The following is a 21,213-nucleotide window of genomic DNA, read 5'->3' as shown; positions in this document are numbered from 1 at the left end:
TTCCATACGTGGTGCAGCTTGTGTTTGATTGGCAGCTCTTGATGGCAAAGCAAAGTCATATTCATATTTTCCAAAGTCTTTGAATCTTTCCACTTTGTTTGGTCTCCATGCGTATTGTTATTCTAATACCAATCACTCTCCATTGCAGCCTTGTGGCCTTTCTAATCTTTCATTTTTCTGTCATAGGATTCTTCAAAGGCTCGGTTATTTTGGTTGCCTTTAAATGTTTTCGGGTTCAGTACTCAGTTTTAAAACATGAGACTATTATTTTGCAAAGGTTAGCAAGATGCTTTAGCTATTAGTGATTATTAGTTCATTTGCTTATGGCAATGATATTAAGTTTGTAACTAACATTTCTTCACTTTGATATGAAGTGTGTCTCAGCCTTTCAGTTATTTTTTACGCTGTTCTATGGCAGCCTGACTTTGAGCACACAAGCACAAAGATCTGCAACCCTCCCACCTACAACATTATCACAGTGATGCAAACTACCAGTGTAGCTTGGTCTCCCCGCTTGCTGTGTTACACTATTAGCAAGGCTGATATAATATAGATAAAACTACCTAAGCTTTCCCACTGCAAATAAAATATCACAATGGGCTAAGATGGTTATTCAGTTTCAGGATATTTGCCATAATGCCAAATTTACGAAGGCAAAATACCATTTATTTGAAAGTTATTTTGGGCAATTTAATTTTTGCATGGAACTGTACAAATAGGCTGAAGACTTATAACACAGAACATATCGAAATTCACCCCTAAGTGTGCCAATCATAAAGCTAAAATTTTCAGTTGATGGCACAAGAAAAGCTCAGCATAAGGCTGTTTTGTAATGATAGGAATGCTGTTAATCTGTGTGGGATACAAGCATGACTCTACAACCCATACATTGGATCATATACATCTTGGAGCACACAACAAAATATTTCACTCTTAACTCCTCCCAGAACGAAGCTATGCCATTGTTTTGTGCGCCACAGGATAGTGAAACACATAGACATTTAATATGTATTTTTAACATTTAATAATCTTTTAATGTTTGTGGTACAAAAAAGTGCATGATATAATGTATGTTTTCTTTTATTATACTTTCCTCTTCGGGCAGTGTTTCAGTATAGCTTTTCAACTTTCTGTGAAAACTTTCCAGTGTAAAGTTCCATCATTAGGACATTCGCAACTACCACACCTCACATTGTTTTCCAGGATTCATCGGAGCCCCCGTTGGACAATTGAAATGTTCGGCAAAGTCTTTGGAATTTGATAATGTTCCAATGACCCGAAATTTGGCTGGGCTGTGGGGGTCTGTAATAAGGCCTTCATGTGCACTCTCTGGTGTACGCACTGAGCACCATACCTGTTAGGGTGACAAATTAAACCTATCAATCAGTGTTACATATCTATCATCTAAAAAATCACAAAGACAAACAAAATAATACAAGCAGCATTATATTATATTACAAATCGATTAACATTGATCATTTAAAACAATTTCACAACAGAAATATTCCAATAGTCCATTAATTTTAGTTACTATCATATTTGCCTTAAAATTACACTATGAATGTGATTACGATATTCCAAAGACTCGGGTATATTTCTGTGTTCGCTAATTGCTTTTAAGCATAGTTTATATTTCTTACTTTACTTTGGACAATATTAAGTATGCTTCAGTTTACCATTTAGATAAAGATTTGCTTCTGTTTTTAATAATGATATTAAATGTAGTAGCAATATAGCTGAGACGTCAAAACTTTCCCAAACTTTTCTCCCTCACAGTTGAAAATGTTAAGTGCTCTACAAATACCTTTTAACTAATCCCTACTACTCCAGTCAGGATAGCTGACAGACAATTGTATTCATTATTTCGGGGGCATAATTGTAACGTGATGTTATTTTTAAACAGAGGGCGGGACTTGGAACATAGAACATAGAACAGTACAGCACAGAACAGGCCCTTCGGCCCTCGATGTTGTGCCGAGCAATGATCACCCTACTCAAACCCACATATCCACCCTATACCCGTAACCCAACAACCCCCACCTTAACCTTACTTTTTAGGACACTACGGGCAATTTAGCATGGCCAATCCACCTAACCTGCACATCTTTGGACTGTGGGAGGAAACCGGAGCACCCGGAGGAAACCCACGCACACACGGGGAGGAAGTGCAGACTCCGCACAGACAGTGACGCAGCCGGGAATCGAACCTGGGACCCTGGAGCTGTGAAGCATTTATGCTAACCACCATGCTACCGTGCTTCCCACTTAACGGACTTAACGGAGAAGTTTCTAAGGGCTGGATAATCCCGCCCTAAGTATCATTTGTGGCGGGTTTTACAGAGAGTTCCTATCCAGACACACTTAGTCACATTTTTGGATCCTGGGGAATTTCTCACCGGTTACGCATACACTTAGGGTGCAATGGAATGGCCACGTTGCACCTTAAAAGCAGTGTCACGCTGGCTGATAGAAGCCTGGAGACCCTGATCCCGGGATCTACCTGGCTCGCAATGCCTTGCGAGATCTAATGTAGGTGGGTTCACCTTTTGGCAAATCTGCATATTAGAACAAGATAGCTAGTCTCATAATATGCAGTTTCCCGAGGCATCCGAGGCGTTGTGATCTATCCCCTTCGCCTCGGTGACCTCGGGCAAGCGCCGTTCAGTACTGGTCTCCAGTACTTGGGCAGCACGGTAGCACAGTGTTAGTACAATTGCTTCACAGTTCCAGGGTCCCAGGTTCGATTCCCGGCTTGGCTCACTGTCTGTGCAGAGTCTGCGCGTTCTCCCCATGTCTGCGTGGGTTTCCTCCCACAGTCCAAAGATGTGCGGGTTAGCTGGATTTGCTGTGCTAAATTGCCCTTAGTGTCCAAAAAGGTTAAGTGGAGTGACTGGGATAGGGTGGAGACGTGGGCTTGAGTAGGGTGCTCTTTCCAAGGGCTGGTGCAGCCTCAATGGGCCGAATGGCTTCCTTCTGCACTGTAAATTCTATGATTGTTCCAGACGGAACGGAACGCCACTCGTGGAGGTATGGGGCCAAGGCATTGGAGGCCCCAGGTGCATGCCCTTTGGGCAGGCTAATTCCCTGGTCTGTTGGTGATATATGAAACCATGGCAGTGCCATCTGGGCTTGAGAAAATGACATCTCGATCTCTCGCTACTCTAAGGAGTTCTGGCGGGCAGAGGTCTCAGTGCAGAAAGCAGGGCTATGTGTACCCTTGGCCGTGCATTCCCCGCTGAAGCCCCCTATCTAACCAGAGTGACTTTTGATAGCGTTGTGTTTCTTGGGAGCCAAACTCGGTGATCAGGCTGCCATTTTGAAAGGCTGCCCGGATTTCTTAGTGAGGCTTACACCCTCCACCCATTGGCAATGGCACCCCCCCACCCGCCCACACACACATGGGCACTACCTCACATGCTCCTAAGTGAGTATCCTCCGCTATGGGGTCCCTGGTGACCCTCTCTTCAGGCACCTTCACACCCCCTTACAGGACCCCACTATTCCAGGACCCCACCTGTCACCCCCTCAACCTCCTCGAGGCCCCTACGTAGCTGTGCTCCGCTACCCCACCCTTCAGTTTCCCCCTTCCACCTCCCTTTCATGGGCAGGGTCCTCTCGGAGTATCAAAGCCCCCTTGCACTGCCACTCTGACAGTGCTACTAACAGCTTGGCAGTGCAAAGATGCCTGCGTTTCAGCACTATCCCTGACGACTCCAATGGCCTGGAGATCTCCCAGGTGCCGTTCCACCAGGTCCACGTTTGTGTGGACCAGTATTGAACGAGGCCCCACTGCAGTCTTCCTGGGGAGGCTGGTATATCCTTGAGACTGGTAGATACCGGGTTAGCTCGCATAATGCACACGTCGTTTGGTCACACCCATTTTGGGCAGGGCTCTGATTCCAACACCTCACGAGATCTGGGTAGATCTCGCGAGGCGTAAAGGCCGCCGGGAAGGTCATGGGATGCCATTCCCTAGATCTACTGGCCGCGCCACGCACCCGCATGAGCGCAACGTGGTCAGTGGTTTGCAACCAGGGTTTCAAACAAGATACTTGAGATGGCCTTTTAAGACATTCACAAAGAAGACTGGAATATGGAAAATAAATAAGTGAATCAAAATCTTGTAATTTATTGACTTTTCACAATTCTTACTTGTGCAAACCCTACAAAAAAGAGCTGGTGGTTAGACAAGTCAACAGCAGGCAATATGTTTTCTTCTCCGTTCTGCTTCACCCATGTTTTGTAGGCCTGAAATTTGAATGGAACAGAGGTAAGCTTACAGGAAATTTACAAATTTGTCAACAACAGAGAACATGGACATCTCCAGGCATGTATGTATTTAAGAAATAAAAGCTGGATCACAACTAGATTTATTATCCTCTGTTTAAAAATGCACATTCAAGACATCTGCTTTCTTTACCACCAATTTTCTCCCATCTCCCTTTATTGTTTAAAATCCCTGGCTGTCTCCAAGCTCTGTTCCAATCTTGTCCAAACTCCCTATATGAATCCCTTCAGTCTGGTGTCTGCTCTATTCACAAGTCTCTATTTACCAAGTTGTGCTCGTCATTCTACAACATGGATGGGGGTTGTCAATCGGCCACTGCCGTCATATCAAGTGACTTGAACATTTCCACCTGTGCTATGATGATATCATTGGCATCAAGTTGCAAAACAGGGTTCATAACACTGATGGCTTTTTATTTATAAAGATTCGGTTTCACCAGTCAGCATATGTGATTAACATGTCTGGTTGTAGAATCCTCACTATTTCAATCCAGATATCGTGACAGAGGTGGGCAAAAGAAATGCAATAAATTCACATTAAAGTCACGCCCATAATCTGAAATATAATCCTGGATACTTGGGAAGGCACAGCCACCAACAGGCCATGAAGCCATCATGCCCATCAGGTCAGTGTGAATTAATCGGAGGCTGCAAAGTTAGATCTCACTGCTGAACCATCTGGTACATGAGAAGGTTTAACTATCCACCATATTTGGTTTTCAATGCAACATACGTGGCATCCAGGATTGAGCTCCACTCCCATCAACACACTCGTCAACACTTAAGACTAACCTATCAACTCAACATCATCATCCTTCCTGTAGGAGAAAGCACTGGGACATAAACACCGAGAAAGATGGTTGCTTGTTACAGCTCCCACAACTCTCCCAGACTGGGGGTGAATATTAGGTGTGCAGTAGAATTTACAGTTGATATTTCCCCAAAATAATTTCTTGTGTAGCTGCTCGCTTTGTAAGATCAATTTCTCCATGTTTACTGTTCAGGGTATATATAATTTCAGTCTTCATTCTCCCAAATATTTATGCCTTCATACTTCTCTTTAAAGAATTGCATTTAACACCTACCTCACTATTCATTTAAACTGTCTGTCTCCTTTCCTAATGGATATCTTTTGAAAAAAATGATCAACCTACATGATAGGCAGCTTTGAGGCCACCATTGTCTGCAATATTTTCTCCCAATGTCTGTTTTCCGTTGATGTGCTCTCCATTTACTGTATACTGGTTGTATTGATTGACCATACACTCAGTTTTATTCTTAAAAGTTTCAACTGAAGAATTTTGCCACCATGGTTGTAAATTACCATCTTTGTCATATTCTCTGCCTGCACAAGAGAAGTTAAGAACATAAGAAATATGAGTAAGAGTAGATCCTTCAGCCCTTCAAGCCTACTCCACCGTTCGGTGTGATCGTGGCTGTTCTCCTATTTCAACATACTTTTGTACTGTCCCTGTTGTTGCTATATATACAAAACATTAACAACATTGCACAATCATTGCAACAAAGATGCTCACAGTTCTGTTATTTTACATGGCAAGAAATTGGGACAGAAATAATTCCTGCCAGATTTTGCTCTTTGCTCACGAAGAGAACTTAGGATGTGAAGAATTTTCTTCCACACACATCACTCTGGCCCGACATTACATTTATAATGATCTCTGTTGGGATCCCCAGCTTCCCTGTCAATTAAATCTCTCGTACAATAAATGACAAGGGTGTGTGCACAAAGAGAATTGCCATTCAAGATTGACTACTGACCCCACTAATGCTGCATCAATTGCTAATTCATTCTAGATAGATCAATGCCACATGAATAAGAGACCCATCCACAAGAAAGGTTTTGTTATACAAATCTTCAGTGAGCTTGGCTTGTGCCACCCACAATGGAGAGGCACTGTACTATCTCAATATTATGCTGGGTCATAGGGCCGGTAGTGTAATGGATTTCCACCCCAATACTTAAATAATTCCACTCTTGGAATTTGGGATTGGGTCATGGCAAGGCCAGATGGGCACCACGAGTTCATGCCTGCAGGTTTCTGGCAATGCCACTGTGCTGCTGAAATTTCTGGGCTTGTATCTATTGTGTACCTTGGTCATCAAAAGCATGTGTTAATTCATGACCCATCACCACTCCAATGCCTCCAAAGTTCAAAGATCTATTATTAAAAATAAAATACATATTGGTTATTCGATCTGATCTTTATGTGATCGACATTTAATGAAAATATCAAGGCAGAGAAAAATACAAGGGGAAAATACTTACTTTGGACTACTTCTGGCATAGAACGGTGCTTGCAAAATACCAGCAGGAAAGACTATCTCATTTTTTGTTGGCAGGTAATATGCATTTACTGTAGGAGGTGTCATGCTCCATCTATAGTCAGAAGACAAGTACAGGAACCACTGTGAATCCCTGTTTTATTTTACCATACCAGTCACATTCATAGAAGAAAGCACTTTATTTGCATATTGCTTTATTCCATCTTTCAGAGATGGACCAATTGTTCCAGAGAAGTAATTACATTGTGCAGCGATCAAACTCTGACAAATTAAAAAATATATTTCCAGCTCATATATTTATTTAAATTTTAATGCTGAACTTAAAACAGTACTGATGTCATATCAGTAAAAGGTTCACAGAAAATATACTCAATATTTAAATTGTTTCAATAAACATGAGCAATGCTTAAATCTCTGGCTTATATCTTACACCTTGCAAAATGTGCATGTGGGTGTAGATTTGATGAAACTATGCTCCATGCCCCATGTCCCTGGAGTGCATGCTGTAAACTTGGATGTGCAGGGTCGGTGGGCCCGACAATAATTTCTGGCCATTAAAACATACAGAAAATTCTGCTAAGTCCACTGATCCCCAGAGCTCAACAATGCTCCTCACATCTAAATTTGTCAAATCTATTCCTGTATTCTTCATAGGTAAACAGCATATTGAAATGCCTCAGCAACTTTGAAAATCTTGAATTCTATGAGAACATTTTCTGCAGACAATATTACAGGTATTACAAAATATTCTGAATATCGCATTCTCTTGTTTATCCAAGCAATCTGGTTAATTAAAACACCATTTAAATAAAAAGGTTACCAGCAGAAAGGAATCTCATTACTAATAGCATTCCTTACATGTTATTTTTATCCCATTTTTATACTTAAGAAAATGGTGTGGCTTTGTAAGGTGAACAGAAATTTGAGAACACCTACTGGTCACGGTTCGGTGGCTTCCGAAGCTGGTCAGCCATAATCTTGGCCGAAAAGTTGTAGAAATTCAACATATTTTGAAAGAACAAGTCCTCTGATACTTCATACTGGTGCAGAAATGGAAAGATGCAAATTATTGGAAGATGACAAACAAATTTGAAGAGCGATGCATATTGAATTTAAATGGAACAAACCTTCATTTGCAATTCCCCAAATATCATTGACAATTCCTAAGTAGTAGGGCAGATAATGTTGGCCTGAGTGGAACTGCTATGACTGCTGCTCCGCAGGTGCTGTATACCTTCAGCCCAATGTGCTGTTCTCATCCATAATGAGTAATTAGCTAATTTAAATATTTTTCTTGCACTTTGGGATGCTATAGTGTTTGGGGCTAGAAAGTTGGGCACTAGCAGACAGTGAAACACTGCCATTTGAGAAATATACAGTGAAGGAAGTACATCTCCTTTCAGGAGTTTGACACTGATGGCTGCATGATCATTGACTGTACGCAAAGCTCAACACATAAAATCCTTTGTTTCATTGGGCGGAAGGGTAGCACAGTGGTTAGTATTGTTGCTTCACTTCACCAGGCTCCCAGGTTCGATTCCTGGCTTGGGTCACTGGCTGTGTGGAGACTGCGCATTCTCCCCGTGTCTGCGTGAATTTTCTCTGGGTGCTCCGGTTACCTCCCACAGGTCCCAAAAGACGTGCTGTTAGGTAATCTGGGCATTCTGAAGTCTCCCTCTGTACCTAAACAGGCGGCGAATGTGGCAACTAGGGGCTTTCACAGTAACTTCATTGCAGTGTTAATGTAAGCCTACTTGTGACAATAAAGATTACTATATTATTATAGACGTAGTAAAGAAAAGTTCTCTTATAATAAAGGAAAGGCTACAGGTCTAAAATTGTATTATGCTTAATCAAGTCCCCCCTTACCAGCCCCTGTCCTGCATAGTCACTCGGCTGCACTCATGGTGGATCATGATACTGGGATGCTGAAACAAAGGATTTTATGTGTTTTGCATACAGTTAATGTGCAGAGTATCAACATCTTATGGTGGAAAAAATTGTTTGCATGTTGCCGCTTCAGCAGGCCTTGCCAGTAGCAGTCCACGGCACTGCCTGCCCCAGGGAATTGACACAAGTCTGTGCAGTGCTGCTACAAAAACAAATTTGTCCCCCATAATTTTCCTTAAGTATTTTGTATGGCCTCAGTCAGACAGTAAGCTTTAGGCCTTCACGCTAAACAAGAAGTGATCTTGGTACTGAAGCAGTGTGTACCTTTAAATAGGCAGTAAATCTTGGAGCACAATGAACATTGCAATGGGCCTGCAATTTGAAACAAGGCGCACAGAAACAAAGGGACTGCTTCTGAGACATGAAATAGTGTTTCTCACTTTGTAGTGATTTGTACTTATAAAGCTTGGCTTACCTGTGGCAAGCAGATGATAATTTAAAAAAAACATTAAAGCTATTTACAAGAATATCAGCGCAGCGCAATTCTGAACCTGCTAACAAGATACTTGTGTATCAATTCACACGTAGGTTAGCTTAATATGCATAAATGCGAACTGATATTCTATACCGTGCAAACAAAATTGAGTGGAAACAATCGCATTTATATCAATTTCTGACAGTCTTTATAATTGTACATTTAGACAGTTGTAATTGTAATTATCAAGTCATGGTGGTGGAAACAAGCAATAAATGTCATTTTCGAGAGATATGTTTTTGTCCTTGGCTTGTGTGACCCCTTGCATTTTCAAAATGTAATAGGTTATGAACCATTGTTCAAGGTAGCAAGCAGTTTTCTATACAAAGAGCATGACTGCCATCTAACTCATTACAGATCTCACAGATTAGGGTAAGGGTTAGGGTTCCAATCTTTCACCATTGGTCAATGACCATTTTGGTTTGTGAGATTAAATTAAATATTAATTATTCCTAAGGGCCAACGGGCTGAAAATAAATGCTGCATTATTTTCATAGAAATCTTTTGTGGATAGATTGAAATGTTTTGGAGACAGACTGGTACAAAGCAAAATAACGAATAATACCAACAATAAAATAAATTGGTTCAGTATCTCAATTCGTTTAGGATATATTCACTCACTCCTTCATAAACTTCATCCAGCTCCTTTGTGTCTAAAATGAAATCTGGAAAACCTATCATGTCATAGATGGCATCAGCCTGACGTGGAAGAAAAAACAAACAAAATGAATAAGTATTTGATGTATATTGAAGTAACAATGCTATACATGTTGCAAACAAGTTCCAAAATGCAAGAAATTATAGAGTTTGCGCTGTTCACCATTACGAATAGCAAGGCTTCTGTTCCACCTGTATTAAAAAGCTTCTACCACAGGAGTATCCAGCCCATAATAATTTTCTTGGAATTTTTTCTGGAGTTGGAACTAAAGATGCCAGCAAGACCAGCTCCTCAGAGATTGCGTGCATTTTTAAAGGGTGCCCAGATTTCAACTGGGACCCCATTCCTCACACACCCCAAACATCGCAGCCCCCGCAGACATGTGCAACACCCCAATCCTTCAACCCCGGAGGGGGAACCTCCTCCCCATCACTAAATGTCCACGTCACTCCCCCAGAACATGCAAGCATGAGGGTGAGCCGACCCCACATCCGTCGGCACATCGCACCCCCCCAACCTGGCCAAATGAGTATGGGGTCGCTGAGGGCACCCCCTACTTTTAGGCCCCACCTCCTCCAGGCACCAGCTGCAGTTTTTCCTTCATGTCTTCCCATTAACCCCCCTTCACCACCCAACCCTTCATATACCCCTTCAGGCCACCCGCTTCATTCCCCCCCTTTCATGGCCACGGCCCCGTTCAGGCCCCATCACTTGACAGTGCCCCTGGTACCCAAGAAATGCTAACCTGGCACTACCAGGGTGCCAGGTCAGCACTACCAGGGTGCGAGGGGCATCCGACCTGGTCCCCAACCACCCGGGAGTTCCAATGGCCTCCCAGCGTCCCCCCCCCTCTCTCCACCCACTGTGATCATCTTATCTGGTTTCCGTTTTTGGAAACCAGTACTGATATGCACCAGCCTCACGCTGCGCCGGTGGGGCCGGTGAATCTTGGAAGCCGGGAGACTCCAGCCTCAAACGGACTGAGCATATTTAAATGAGCTTAAATATTTATTTAAATATGCGAGTGTGATTCTTGCCCAGCAATCACTTTAGGCGCTGCGGGTCGGGAGCTTTGCAATCCATTCAGTGCTTGGCGGGAACTCCAATTTGGGGCTCTACCACTATTCTTCAGGAATAACGTACGGTGCGCATTGTGCAGCACAGCTGGAAAATTGCCCCAGTGTATTGGATCTAGACGATCCTTCTACTAAACTGTTTTATTATTTAGAAAACAGCTACACAAGTGCTGCGGGGAATGTGAGCCTCAAGCAAAAGCAATTTGGTGTACCTGATGGCTAACAGTTAATTCACTGTTGTACACTGGCACATGAAGCTAGAGGATATGATAGGGAGAGGGTGGGATGAAACATTCAACTTCTAGAAGTTTACAACAAAACTAACAGGGCATGATTGTTCCTGTGAATCTTTAAGGATAGAATCCCAAAAGGTCTGTATCTTGGAGCATTCCTTGAACTTCCTGCAGGTTCCAATACAATAGTTCCAATATACTTGTGGTGACTTACCAAAATTCACTAGACTCTGGGGTGATCCCGGTGGATTGGAAATTAGCAAACATGACACCACTGTTTAAAAAAGGAGGTAGGCAGAGAGCAGGAAATTATAGGCCAGTGAGCTTAACTTCGGTAGTAGAGAAGATGCTGGAATCAATCATCAAGGAAGAAATAGGGAGGCATCTGGATAGAAATTTTCCCATTGGGCAGACGCAGCATGGGTTCATAAAGGGCAGGTCATGCCTAACTAATTTAGTAGAATTTTTTGAGGACATTACCAGTGCAGTAGATAACGGGGAGCCAATGGATGTGGTATATCTGGATTTCCAGAAAGCCTTTGACAAGGTGCCACACAAAAGGTTGCTGCATGAGATAAAAATGCATGGCATTAAGGGTAAAGTAGTAGCATGGATAGAGGATTGGTTAATTAATAGAAAGCAAAGAGTGGGGATTAATGGGTGTTTCTCTGGTTGGCAATCAGTAGCTAGTGGTGTCCCTCAGGGATCAGTATTGGGCCCACAATTGTTTGCAATTTACATAGATGATTTGGAGTTGGGGACCAAGGGCAATGTGTCCAAGTTTGCAGATGACACTAAGATGAGTGGTAAAGCGAAAAGTGCAGAGGATACTGGAAGTCTGCAGAGGGATTTGGATAGGTTAAGTGAATGGGCTCGGGTCTGGCAGATGGAATACAATGTTGACAAATGTGAGTTTATCCATTTTGGTAGGAATAACAGCAAACGGGATTATTATTTAAACAATAAAATATTAAAGCATGCTGCTGTGCAGAGAGACCTGGGTGTGCTCGTGCATGAGTCACAGCAAGTTGGTTTACAGGTGCAACAGGTGATTAAGAAGGCAAATAGAATTTTGTACTTCATTGCTAGAGGGATGGAGTTTAAGACTAGGGAGGTTATGCTACAATTATATAAGGTTTTAGTGAGGCCACACCTGGAGTATTGTGTTCAGTTTTGGTCTCCTTACTTGAGAAAGGACGTACTGGCACTGGAGGGTGTGCAGAGGAGATTCACCAGGTTAATCCCAGAGCTGAAGGGGTTGGATTATGAGGAGAGGTTGAGTAGACTGGGACTGTACTCGTTGGAATTTAGAAGGATGAGGGGGGGTCTTATAGAAACATTTAAAATTATGAAGGGAATAGATAGGATAGATGCGGGCAGGTTGTTTCCACTGGCGGGTGACAGCAGAACTAGGGGGCATAGCCTCAAAATAAGGGGAAGTAGATTTAGGACTGAGTTTAGGAGGAACTTCTTCACCCAAAGGGTTGTGAATCTATGGAATTCCTTGCCCAGTGAAGCAGTTGAGGCTCCTTCATTAAATGTTTTTAAGGTAAAGATAGATAGTTTTTTGAAGAATAAAGGGATTAAGGGTTATGGTGTTCGTGCCGGAAAGTGGAGCTGAGTCCACAAAAGATCAGCCATGATCTCATTGAATGGCGGAGCAGGCTCAAGGGGCCAGATGGCCTGCTCCTGCTCCTAGTTCGTATGTTCGTAATAGTTCAAGGCTGCATGTATTATGGCTAATTATGTGGTGAGCCATTTTTAATTGCGTTTATTCACCGTCAAAATGTTATTTCCTGCAAAATTAATTTGAAATCGTACAAGCGTTCACTGAATAATGGCCAACTAGTTTGTTTAAAGTAACAGGGCTGGATTCTCTGTTTCAGCGGATAAGTGCCGGCTCGAACGGAGAACTCTGTGGGAGGTTTACAATGAGAAAATCAGCGCTGATCCCTCACCGATTTGGGGTAGAGATCGATTCTCCGCCTGATCACCGATTACAATATCGGCATCGGACAGCGGAGAATCAGTATTCTGGGTTGGGCATAAATAAAGTGAGGAAATACTGACTTTAAATATCTTCTAAAGCACCTGACCTAAGCAAATGTTTACCCTCTCAGCTGTAATATTAATCTTCTAATTCTAATGTATGTTTACACAAATCGAGCTGTGCAACAAACTATGATAAATAGAAAATTCTGAAGCAAATTACAATTGTTACTAGTCTGTTCCTGAATAAAATTTAAAATGAATTTAAATTTTAGAGTCTGAGCAGGTTTCATCAATTCTGTCTCACAGAAATGCTAATAAAAGGAAGGGATTTTGGGGCCAGTGCGATTGGTTTGCAGATATCACCAGCACGTAATGCATGGATGCAACCACCAGCACAAGAATGTCATCAAATGTTCATAAGTGTCAAGTCCAATGAAAGTAACAATTTGTATTTATTATGCACCCTTCAACATAGTAAAACATCACAAGGCACTTCACGGGAGTGCTATCAAACAAACTTCATCACCAAGACATGCGTTTTTAGGGTCTGTACAAAAGCTTGATCATGAGGTAGGCTTTAAGGAGCATCTTACAGGAGAAAAGATAGGTTGAAGGGTGGAGAAGTTTAGGGTGATAATTTCAGAACATTGGCATAGTGGTGGAGTGATTAAAATTGTGGAGGAGGAGTCGGAGGAGTGGCTGTTTGTAAGAGACGAAAGAGATCACAGAGATCGGGAGGGAGGAGATCAAGCAAAGGTTTTAAAACAAGGGTAACAAATTTAAAATCAGTGTTGTTTATTCGGGAGCCAATGTAAGTCAGTGAACAAAGAAGTAATGGGTGAATGGAACGTGGTGTAAATTCAGGACACAGTAAAAGAGTTTTGGATGACCTCAAGTTTACGAAGGTCAGAAAATGGGAGACCTGCCAGCTGAGCATTGGCACAGCCAGGTTTTGAGGTAATGAAAGCTTGGATGAGAGTTTCAGCAGCAGATGCAATGAGGCACGGGCAGAATCAAGCAATGATAGGGCTGTGGAGGTAAGTGGTCTTGGTAATGGAGTGGAAATATAGTTGGATGTTCACTTTGGGGCCAAATACAACTTCAAGGTTGACAGCGGTGTGGTTCAGCTCCAGTCAGTCATCAGGAAGGATGGATTCGGCAGCTAGGGAATGTTGTTTGTGTCGGGGGCCTAAGACAATGGCTTTGGTCTTCCCAATATTTAGTATGAGGACATTTCTACATGTCAGACAAGCTGCGTGACATGTTGGAGATAGTGAAACAGATGGGAGAGATGGTGGTGAGGTGGAGCTCGGTGTCATCACTGTACATGTGAAATCTGACACCGTTTTCATTTGATGTCACCAACTGGTGGATGGGAAACAGGAGGCGTCCATGGACAGATCCTTGGAGATCTTTTGAGGTACCAGTCGCAGGAAGAGAGGCCATTTTTGGTGATCCCCGGTTATGATGGATAGATAAGAATCGAAATGAAGAGTGCAACTGAATGGCAGTGCAGAAGGATGATGCAGTTCACCATTTTAAAAGCTGCAGACAGGTCAAGAAAGATAAGGAGAGATAGTTTGCCGCCTTCAACTAAAAAACTGCAAAACAAAGAAAACTACCATTTATTCTTTATTGAAACAAGAGTGGACAGTTGGTGAGGTTCCTTCCATTAATACAAAATATATAAGGGATTCTCTTGAAAAATATTAAGGTAGGTAAGTCCCCAGGGCCTGATGGGATCTACCCCAGAATACTGAAGGAAGCTAGAGAGGAAATTGCTGAGGCCTTGACAGAAATCTTTGGATCTTCACCGTCTACAGGTGTTGTCCCGGAGGACTGGAGAATAGCCAATGTAGTTCCTTTGTTTAAGAAGGGTAGCAAGGATAATGCAGGGACCTACAGGCCGGTGAGCCTTACGTCAGTGGTAGGGAAATTACTGGAGAGAATTCTTCGAGACAGGTTCTACTCCCATTTGGAAGCAAATGGACGTATTAGTGAGAGACAGCATGGTTTTGTGAAGGGGAGGTCGTGTCTCACTAACTTGATAGTTTTTCGAAGAGGTCACAAAGATGATTGATGCAGGTAGGGCAGTGGATGTTGTGTATATGGACTTCACTAAGGCCTTTGACAAGGTCCCTCATGATAGACTGGTACAAAAGGTGAAGTCACACGGGATCAGGGGTGAGCTGGCAAGGTGGATACAGAACTGGCGGGGTCATAGAAGACAGAGAGTAGCAATGGAAGGCTGCTTTTCTAATTGGAGGGCTGTGACTAGTGGTGTTCTGCAGGGATCAGTGTTGGGACCTTTGCTGTTCGTAGTATATATAAATGATTTGGCGGAAAATGTAACTGGTCTGATTAGTAAGTTTGCAGACGACACAAAGGTTGGTGGAATTGCGGATAGTGATGAGGACTGTCAGAGGATACAGCAGGATTTAGATTGTTTGGAGACTTGGGCGGAGAGATGGCAGATGGAGTTAAATCTGGACAAATGTGAGGTAATGCATTTTGGAAGGTCTAATGCAGGTAGGGAATATTCAGTGAATGGTAGAACCCTCAAGAGCATTGACAGTCAGAGAGATCTAGGTGTACAGGTCCACAGGTCCCTGAAAGGGGCAACACAGGTGGAGAAGATAGTCAAGAAGGCATACGGCATGCTTGCCTTCATTGGCCAGGCATTGAGTATAAAAATTGGCAAGTCACGTTGCAGCTGTATAGAACCTTAGTTAGGCCACATTTGGAGTAGTATCGTGTTCAATTCTGGTCCCCACACTACCAGAACAATGTGGAGGCTTTAGAGAGGGCGCAGAAGAGATTTACCAGGATGTTGCTGGTATGGAGGGCATTAGCTATGAGGAGCTGTTGAATAAACTTGGTTTGTTATCACTGGAACAACGTAGATTGAGGGGTGACCTGATAGAGGTCTCCAAAATTATGAGGGGTATAGACAGAGTGGATAGTCATAGGCTTTTCCCCAGTGTGGAGGGGTCAATTACTAGGGGGCATTTGTTTAAGGTGCGAGGGGCAAGGTATAGGGGAGATGTATGAGGCAAGTTTTTTTACACAGAGGGTAGTGGGTGCCTGGAACTCGCTGCCGGAGGAGATGGTGAAAGCAGGGACGGTAGTGACATTTAAGGGGCATCTTGACAAATACATGAATAGGATGGGAGTAGAGGGATACGGATCCAGAAGATTGTAGTTTAGTCAGGCAGCATGGTCGGCACAGGCTTGGAGGGCCGAAGGGCCTGTTCCTGTGCTGTACTTTTCTTTGTTCTTTGTTCTATAACAGGCTAACATTTTTGTTGTTTTTCAATTCCAACATACTGGCCCCGTGTTTCAAAATGTTTGTATTCCCCAGGAAAGCTGAATAATTTAAGAAACATTAACCTTTTCCTTGGCAGCTTGTCGGGTCTTTTCATCCATCCACGTAAGCTTTTCCAAACCATCTTTAAATGCTGCTCGAATTTCATTAATCATTTCTTCTGCCTGGATGTCAAAATAAGGAGACAATTACTCAAACTTAAACAACAGTCTAAATAATGGAATGGCTACAGAACAGGAGACAATTTGCCCAGTTATATCCATGCTGGCTCTCTAAAAAATCCACTCAGCCAGTCCCATTTCCCTGCTCTTTCTCCATAGCCCTCTTCAGACTTTGTGTTTGTTCATGGGATGTGGGTGTCACTGTCTTGGCTAGCATTTATTGCACACCCCGAATTGCCGTTGAGAAGGTGGTGGTGAGCCGCCTTCTTGAACTGCTGCAGTCCATGTGGAGTAGGTACATCCATGATGCTGTTAGGGTAGGAAATGCCAGGATTTTGACCCAGTGACAGTCAAGGAACAATGATATAGGGCGCGATTCAGCAGACTTAAAACTAAGTTGGGTGCGTTTGGCGGGGTGATTCTCGGAGGCGGCAGTGCCAAGAATCGGCCAGCTATTCAATGGCACTTTGCCGGGTTTTGTTTGGCCTCGGGGAGGCTGCACTTGAGTGATTTCTAGCTGGCAAGCTGATCTCGTCAACAGGAACGGCTGTTCGCGGATCGGGCGCCATTTTGATCAGCAGCCCTGATCTTTGCACACCTCCGCCCCCACTTCCCCACCCCAATCTTGTCAAGGCCCCTGGGAACCCTCCTCCAATTGGCAAGGCCCATCCCTCCTGTGCCCAATCCTGACAGTGCCAACCTGGCACTGCTAGTCTGGAATCCTGGCTGTATCTTTGGCACCCTGGCATTGTCAGGCTGGCAGTGTCTGGGTGCCCAGGTGGAGGGCCAGGATACCACCCTGCCCTGTTCCCGACTGACTAATGCCCTGTGAGTCCAAAATAAAACAACTGCTCATTATTATGCTATACTTAGCTAATTTTGTATCCAAGTTGCCATTGTCCCTTTTGTTCCAAAGGCTTGATGCTAATTCTGTTATGTTACTCTCATCAACCCTCTCTTTACCTCATCAAAATAGTCCTCTGACAGCAATCCTATACCTGAGGAGGATTGGACCATTATGACCAGTGGCTCCCCAATTTTATTCGTTACTTCCCTCACTGTCCTTGAACAGCCAGGTTCAACTGATATGAGACTGAAAAGAGAGATGACTTGGGCTAAAGCTGTAAGTGTAAATAGTACAGAGCTATTTATGTTGAACCTAAGTCTGTCCATTTGAAGTTTCTACAACAATGTAAATCCAACTAAATACTGTTCACCTTGGCATAAATAGAGAGCAAATTGTCCACCATTAATCCTTACCACCTTTTGGTCCATGCTGGATGCGAGATCCACAGCTGCAGTGTGCTCATCAACCTTGTTAACTGAACACTATGCTTTGCCTTAACTGGGTCACGGCAAAATTATATATATTGAGGTTTCATATTGAGTTTTGAATCATTTGATTTCCTGGAATTTGATTCCCTTTGATGAAGATACAGATCTGGATCCAGATCCTAGAACTATTTAAAGGATCCATGGGACTTTTTTAAAGAATGCTGTGTGTTGTATTATTTAGAGTGTTATTGATTGTTTTAGAAAGCCTCACATTTATGGTCCCAAAGATCAGCTGGAAGTGTACAAATGTTAAAATGGAGTTTAATTTGAGTTAACCGGGGCAGCACGGTAGCATGGTGGTCAGCATAAATGCTCCAGGGTCTCAGGTTCGGTTCCCGGCTGGGTCACTGTCTGTGCGGAGTCTGCACGTCCTCCCCGTGTGTGCGTGGGTTTCCTCCGGGTGCTCCGGTTTCCTCCCACAGTCCAAAAATGTGCGGATTAGGTGGATTGGCCATGCTAAATTGCCCGTAGTGTCCTAAAAAGTAAGGTTCAGGGGGGGTTGTTGGGTTACGGGTATAGGGTGGATACGTGGGTTTGAGTAGGGTGATCATTGCCCGGCACAACATCGAGGGCCGATGGGCCTGTTCTGTGCTGTACTGTTCTATGTTCTAACGCAGTGTGGCAAAAGTATGCACTCCATTCAGTACTCTTTTTACGTGTTCTTGAATGTTAATGGGTAAATTGCTGATTGCGTTATGTAATAAAATCGTAAATTTGTTTACAAAGAATGTTTAACGAGTGTTAATTAAGTTTGAAACATAAGAATACTTACAATCACTTTGCTGTCTTTGTCAAATGTAACTTTTACAAACAAAGCTCCCAAGGCAAATCCAAGCGTATCATCTGTGTTTCCAATGCAAGTCTGCCATCGAGGAGTGCACGACTGTAAAAGATCAGGTTTTAGCAATGATTGCGTTTCCCTAATGCATTTATTGAACCTAGCCTGTAATGTGTGTTGTGTTATATTATATTTGAACTGATTCTTACAAAGTACAATTGTGCCATGTAGAATAAAACAATGCCAATATCTTCTGATGATATCTTCCCTACTGCCATCAGACATTTGAATGGACCTACCTCGTATTAAGTTAAACTTTTCTCTACACCTTGCTATATCTAGCAAGAAACAATACTTTTCACTGTATACCAATACATGTGACAATAATAAATCAAATCAAAATCAAAACAAAAAATCAATTTACTAACACATTTACTAAATATTTTGTGGTTCCCAAGTATCCCTATAAAACTCTTCATTGTGTTACTGGTCAGCTGTCACATAACATGAGCAGATATCCTGTGGAAGATGATCCTATCACATTCAAAACTGCTTTGAGCTTATGTTTAATTTTTCACTAAAGCGAGTAAAATCAAGAATCCGAGTTCCCTTAAGCAGATAAGTCGCTAGCAATGGCATCAAAATTTTCCTTAAGTATGTTCAAGAGGTCACCAGAGGGAATTTTCTCATAAAACAGCCTCCTTTGGATTAGCCCTGAGCAGTTTCAAACTTAAGCAGAAAACCCCAGAGAAACACAAATAACATATATTTGTTTGTAATCACTTGGGAGCTTTGTTTAGGATTCATTTCAATTCTGATTAATTAAGCTATTTCTCTGCATTCTATTGTCAAACAATGAAGGTCACTTAGCCTCTAAAAAGAAATCAAGTTAATTTCACTAGATGTATGGTGACACTTTAAACATGCACCATATTGATAGTTAATGTTCAATGAAACTGATGGCCATGAAACAGGGCATGAAAAGTTGTTATAAGCCTCCAGGTTTAAAGCTGAACTATGGATGGGTTTCTGCTCATAACATACTCTTCTGAAATATTGCGGCTCCAGTTGTTTCTGTGCACATCGGACAAGTGTTTCATAATCCAAAAACATCTTCTGTATCAGACATAACATGACATGCAATATATTATCTCTAGAGAATTTGTAAACTCTACAACCAGCAGACGAAACAAGGCAACTAATGGGAATGTTTTACATCTAAGAACAAAGGGAAAGTAATAATATGGCGCACTTTATAGCTTACTTCTCCAAACAGTTTTTGCTTGAGAAATAACTTAATTTAAAAGATTGTTTTGAATAGTTTTAAGTTTCAATGGTTATTCTAATGAACACGTCATTTTTTTAGTTGCATAAATAAACAAATGTTCAATTTAATAATGGACCCGCAGCCCATTTCCTGTAGTATGTGGGTGGTCTATTACATCCTTCCACATTTTTGCATTGCAAATTCTGGTAAATTCGGAGTATTATCCTGGAAGATTTTGCACAAAGTGCTCGTTGTGGTAAGGTTCAATAAATGTTCACTTTCCAGTAATTGTTTGAAAGCTTAAGTTTGAACAATTACCAACACCAGTTCGTGGCCCCCATATATGAAACTGCATTCAACTGAATCAAACTGAATCACAACACATTTCAAAAACAACAATAAATTTGTAAATTAATGTTTTGTAATTTTGATGCAGAATAAATGTTAATTCATGGGGAAGATGTGCATAAGCCACAAGTAGATACAGTAACCAAAAAGTAATGTCTTATGGCAAACGGAATTAAGATGCATTCTCTGAATATTTGGCATTATTTTATCCATAAAAATGGCAGTCATTCTGCAATATCCTGTTTAGAATGGTATGATTGCAAAGGCCGTTGTTGCTCAACAATATCAACAACCTGAACTTATGACGTAACAGATCCAAAGAATAGTTATACTGGACTTGAAATGTTGACTCGGTTTCTCTCTCCGCAGATGCTGCCAGATGTGTGATTCTTTTTCAGCATGTTCTGTTATTGTTTCAGATCTGCAGCATCCACAGTATTTTGCTTGTATGTCTTTAAGATAATAAAGACATCACAGGAACGTTGTAAAGGTTGGTCTTCTCCAGTTCATGTCTGAGATGTCTGGTTGGGGACGTGTAGTATTGGGGTTGAAAGGTTTCTATAATTGAACAGTCAGAACCCACAGTATAGGTTCATATTTGGAAATCAATCACATGTACAAGCTATCCGCAGCTGTTAAAAATATAACTGACGGGGCAGCATGGTGGCGCAGTGGTTAGCATTGCTGCCTCACCGTGATGAGGTCCCAGGTTCGATCCCGGCTCTGGGTCACTATCTAGGTGGAGTTAGCACATTCTCCCTGTGTTTGCACAAAAGGGGCGGGATGCTCCCCTACCCGGCGGGACGGGGGGTCCCGGCATAGCGGAGTGGCGCCAACCACTCCGGCGTCGGGCCTCCCCAAAGGTGCGGAATTCTCCGCACCTTTGGGGGCTAGGCCCGCGCCAGAGCGGTTGGCACCACGCCGACTGGCGCCAAAACCGGCACCAGCGGCCTTTGACACCCATCGCCCGGCCTGGCTGAAAGGCCTTCGCCGGTTCGCGCATGCGCGCTGGGGGATTCTTTTC

General features: G+C 42.7%; 1 protein-coding gene across 5 annotated transcripts in view; it reads right to left on the bottom strand.

The window, feature by feature from the left end:
* Positions 1-1,000: 1,000 nt before the first annotated feature.
* LOC119975891 (endothelin-converting enzyme 2-like) overlaps positions 1,001-21,213 on the bottom strand; it is a 242,908-nt gene continuing 222,695 nt past the window's right edge. For all 5 annotated transcript variants that reach the window (XM_038815811.1, XM_038815814.1, XM_038815813.1 and 2 more), the window contains 9 exons: positions 18,569-18,679; positions 16,366-16,464; positions 9,638-9,715; positions 7,528-7,631; positions 6,575-6,685; positions 6,400-6,467; positions 5,442-5,632; positions 4,153-4,248; positions 1,001-1,354 (listed from right to left, as the gene is read on the bottom strand). In XM_038815811.1, the coding sequence (XP_038671739.1) occupies positions 1,178-1,354; positions 4,153-4,248; positions 5,442-5,632; positions 6,400-6,467; positions 6,575-6,685; positions 7,528-7,631; positions 9,638-9,715; positions 16,366-16,464; positions 18,569-18,679 (1,035 nt within the window). In that variant the 3' untranslated portion in view covers positions 1,001-1,177. The remainder of the gene's footprint in view (positions 1,355-4,152; positions 4,249-5,441; positions 5,633-6,399; positions 6,468-6,574; positions 6,686-7,527; positions 7,632-9,637; positions 9,716-16,365; positions 16,465-18,568; positions 18,680-21,213) is intronic.

Source organism: Scyliorhinus canicula, chromosome 13 (genome assembly GCF_902713615.1).
Source record: "Scyliorhinus canicula chromosome 13, sScyCan1.1, whole genome shotgun sequence".
In the NCBI taxonomy this organism is placed as follows: domain Eukaryota; kingdom Metazoa; phylum Chordata; class Chondrichthyes; order Carcharhiniformes; family Scyliorhinidae; genus Scyliorhinus; species Scyliorhinus canicula.
Note: the sequence above shows the minus strand (reverse complement) of the source record. Positions and strands in the feature narration are given on the sequence as shown.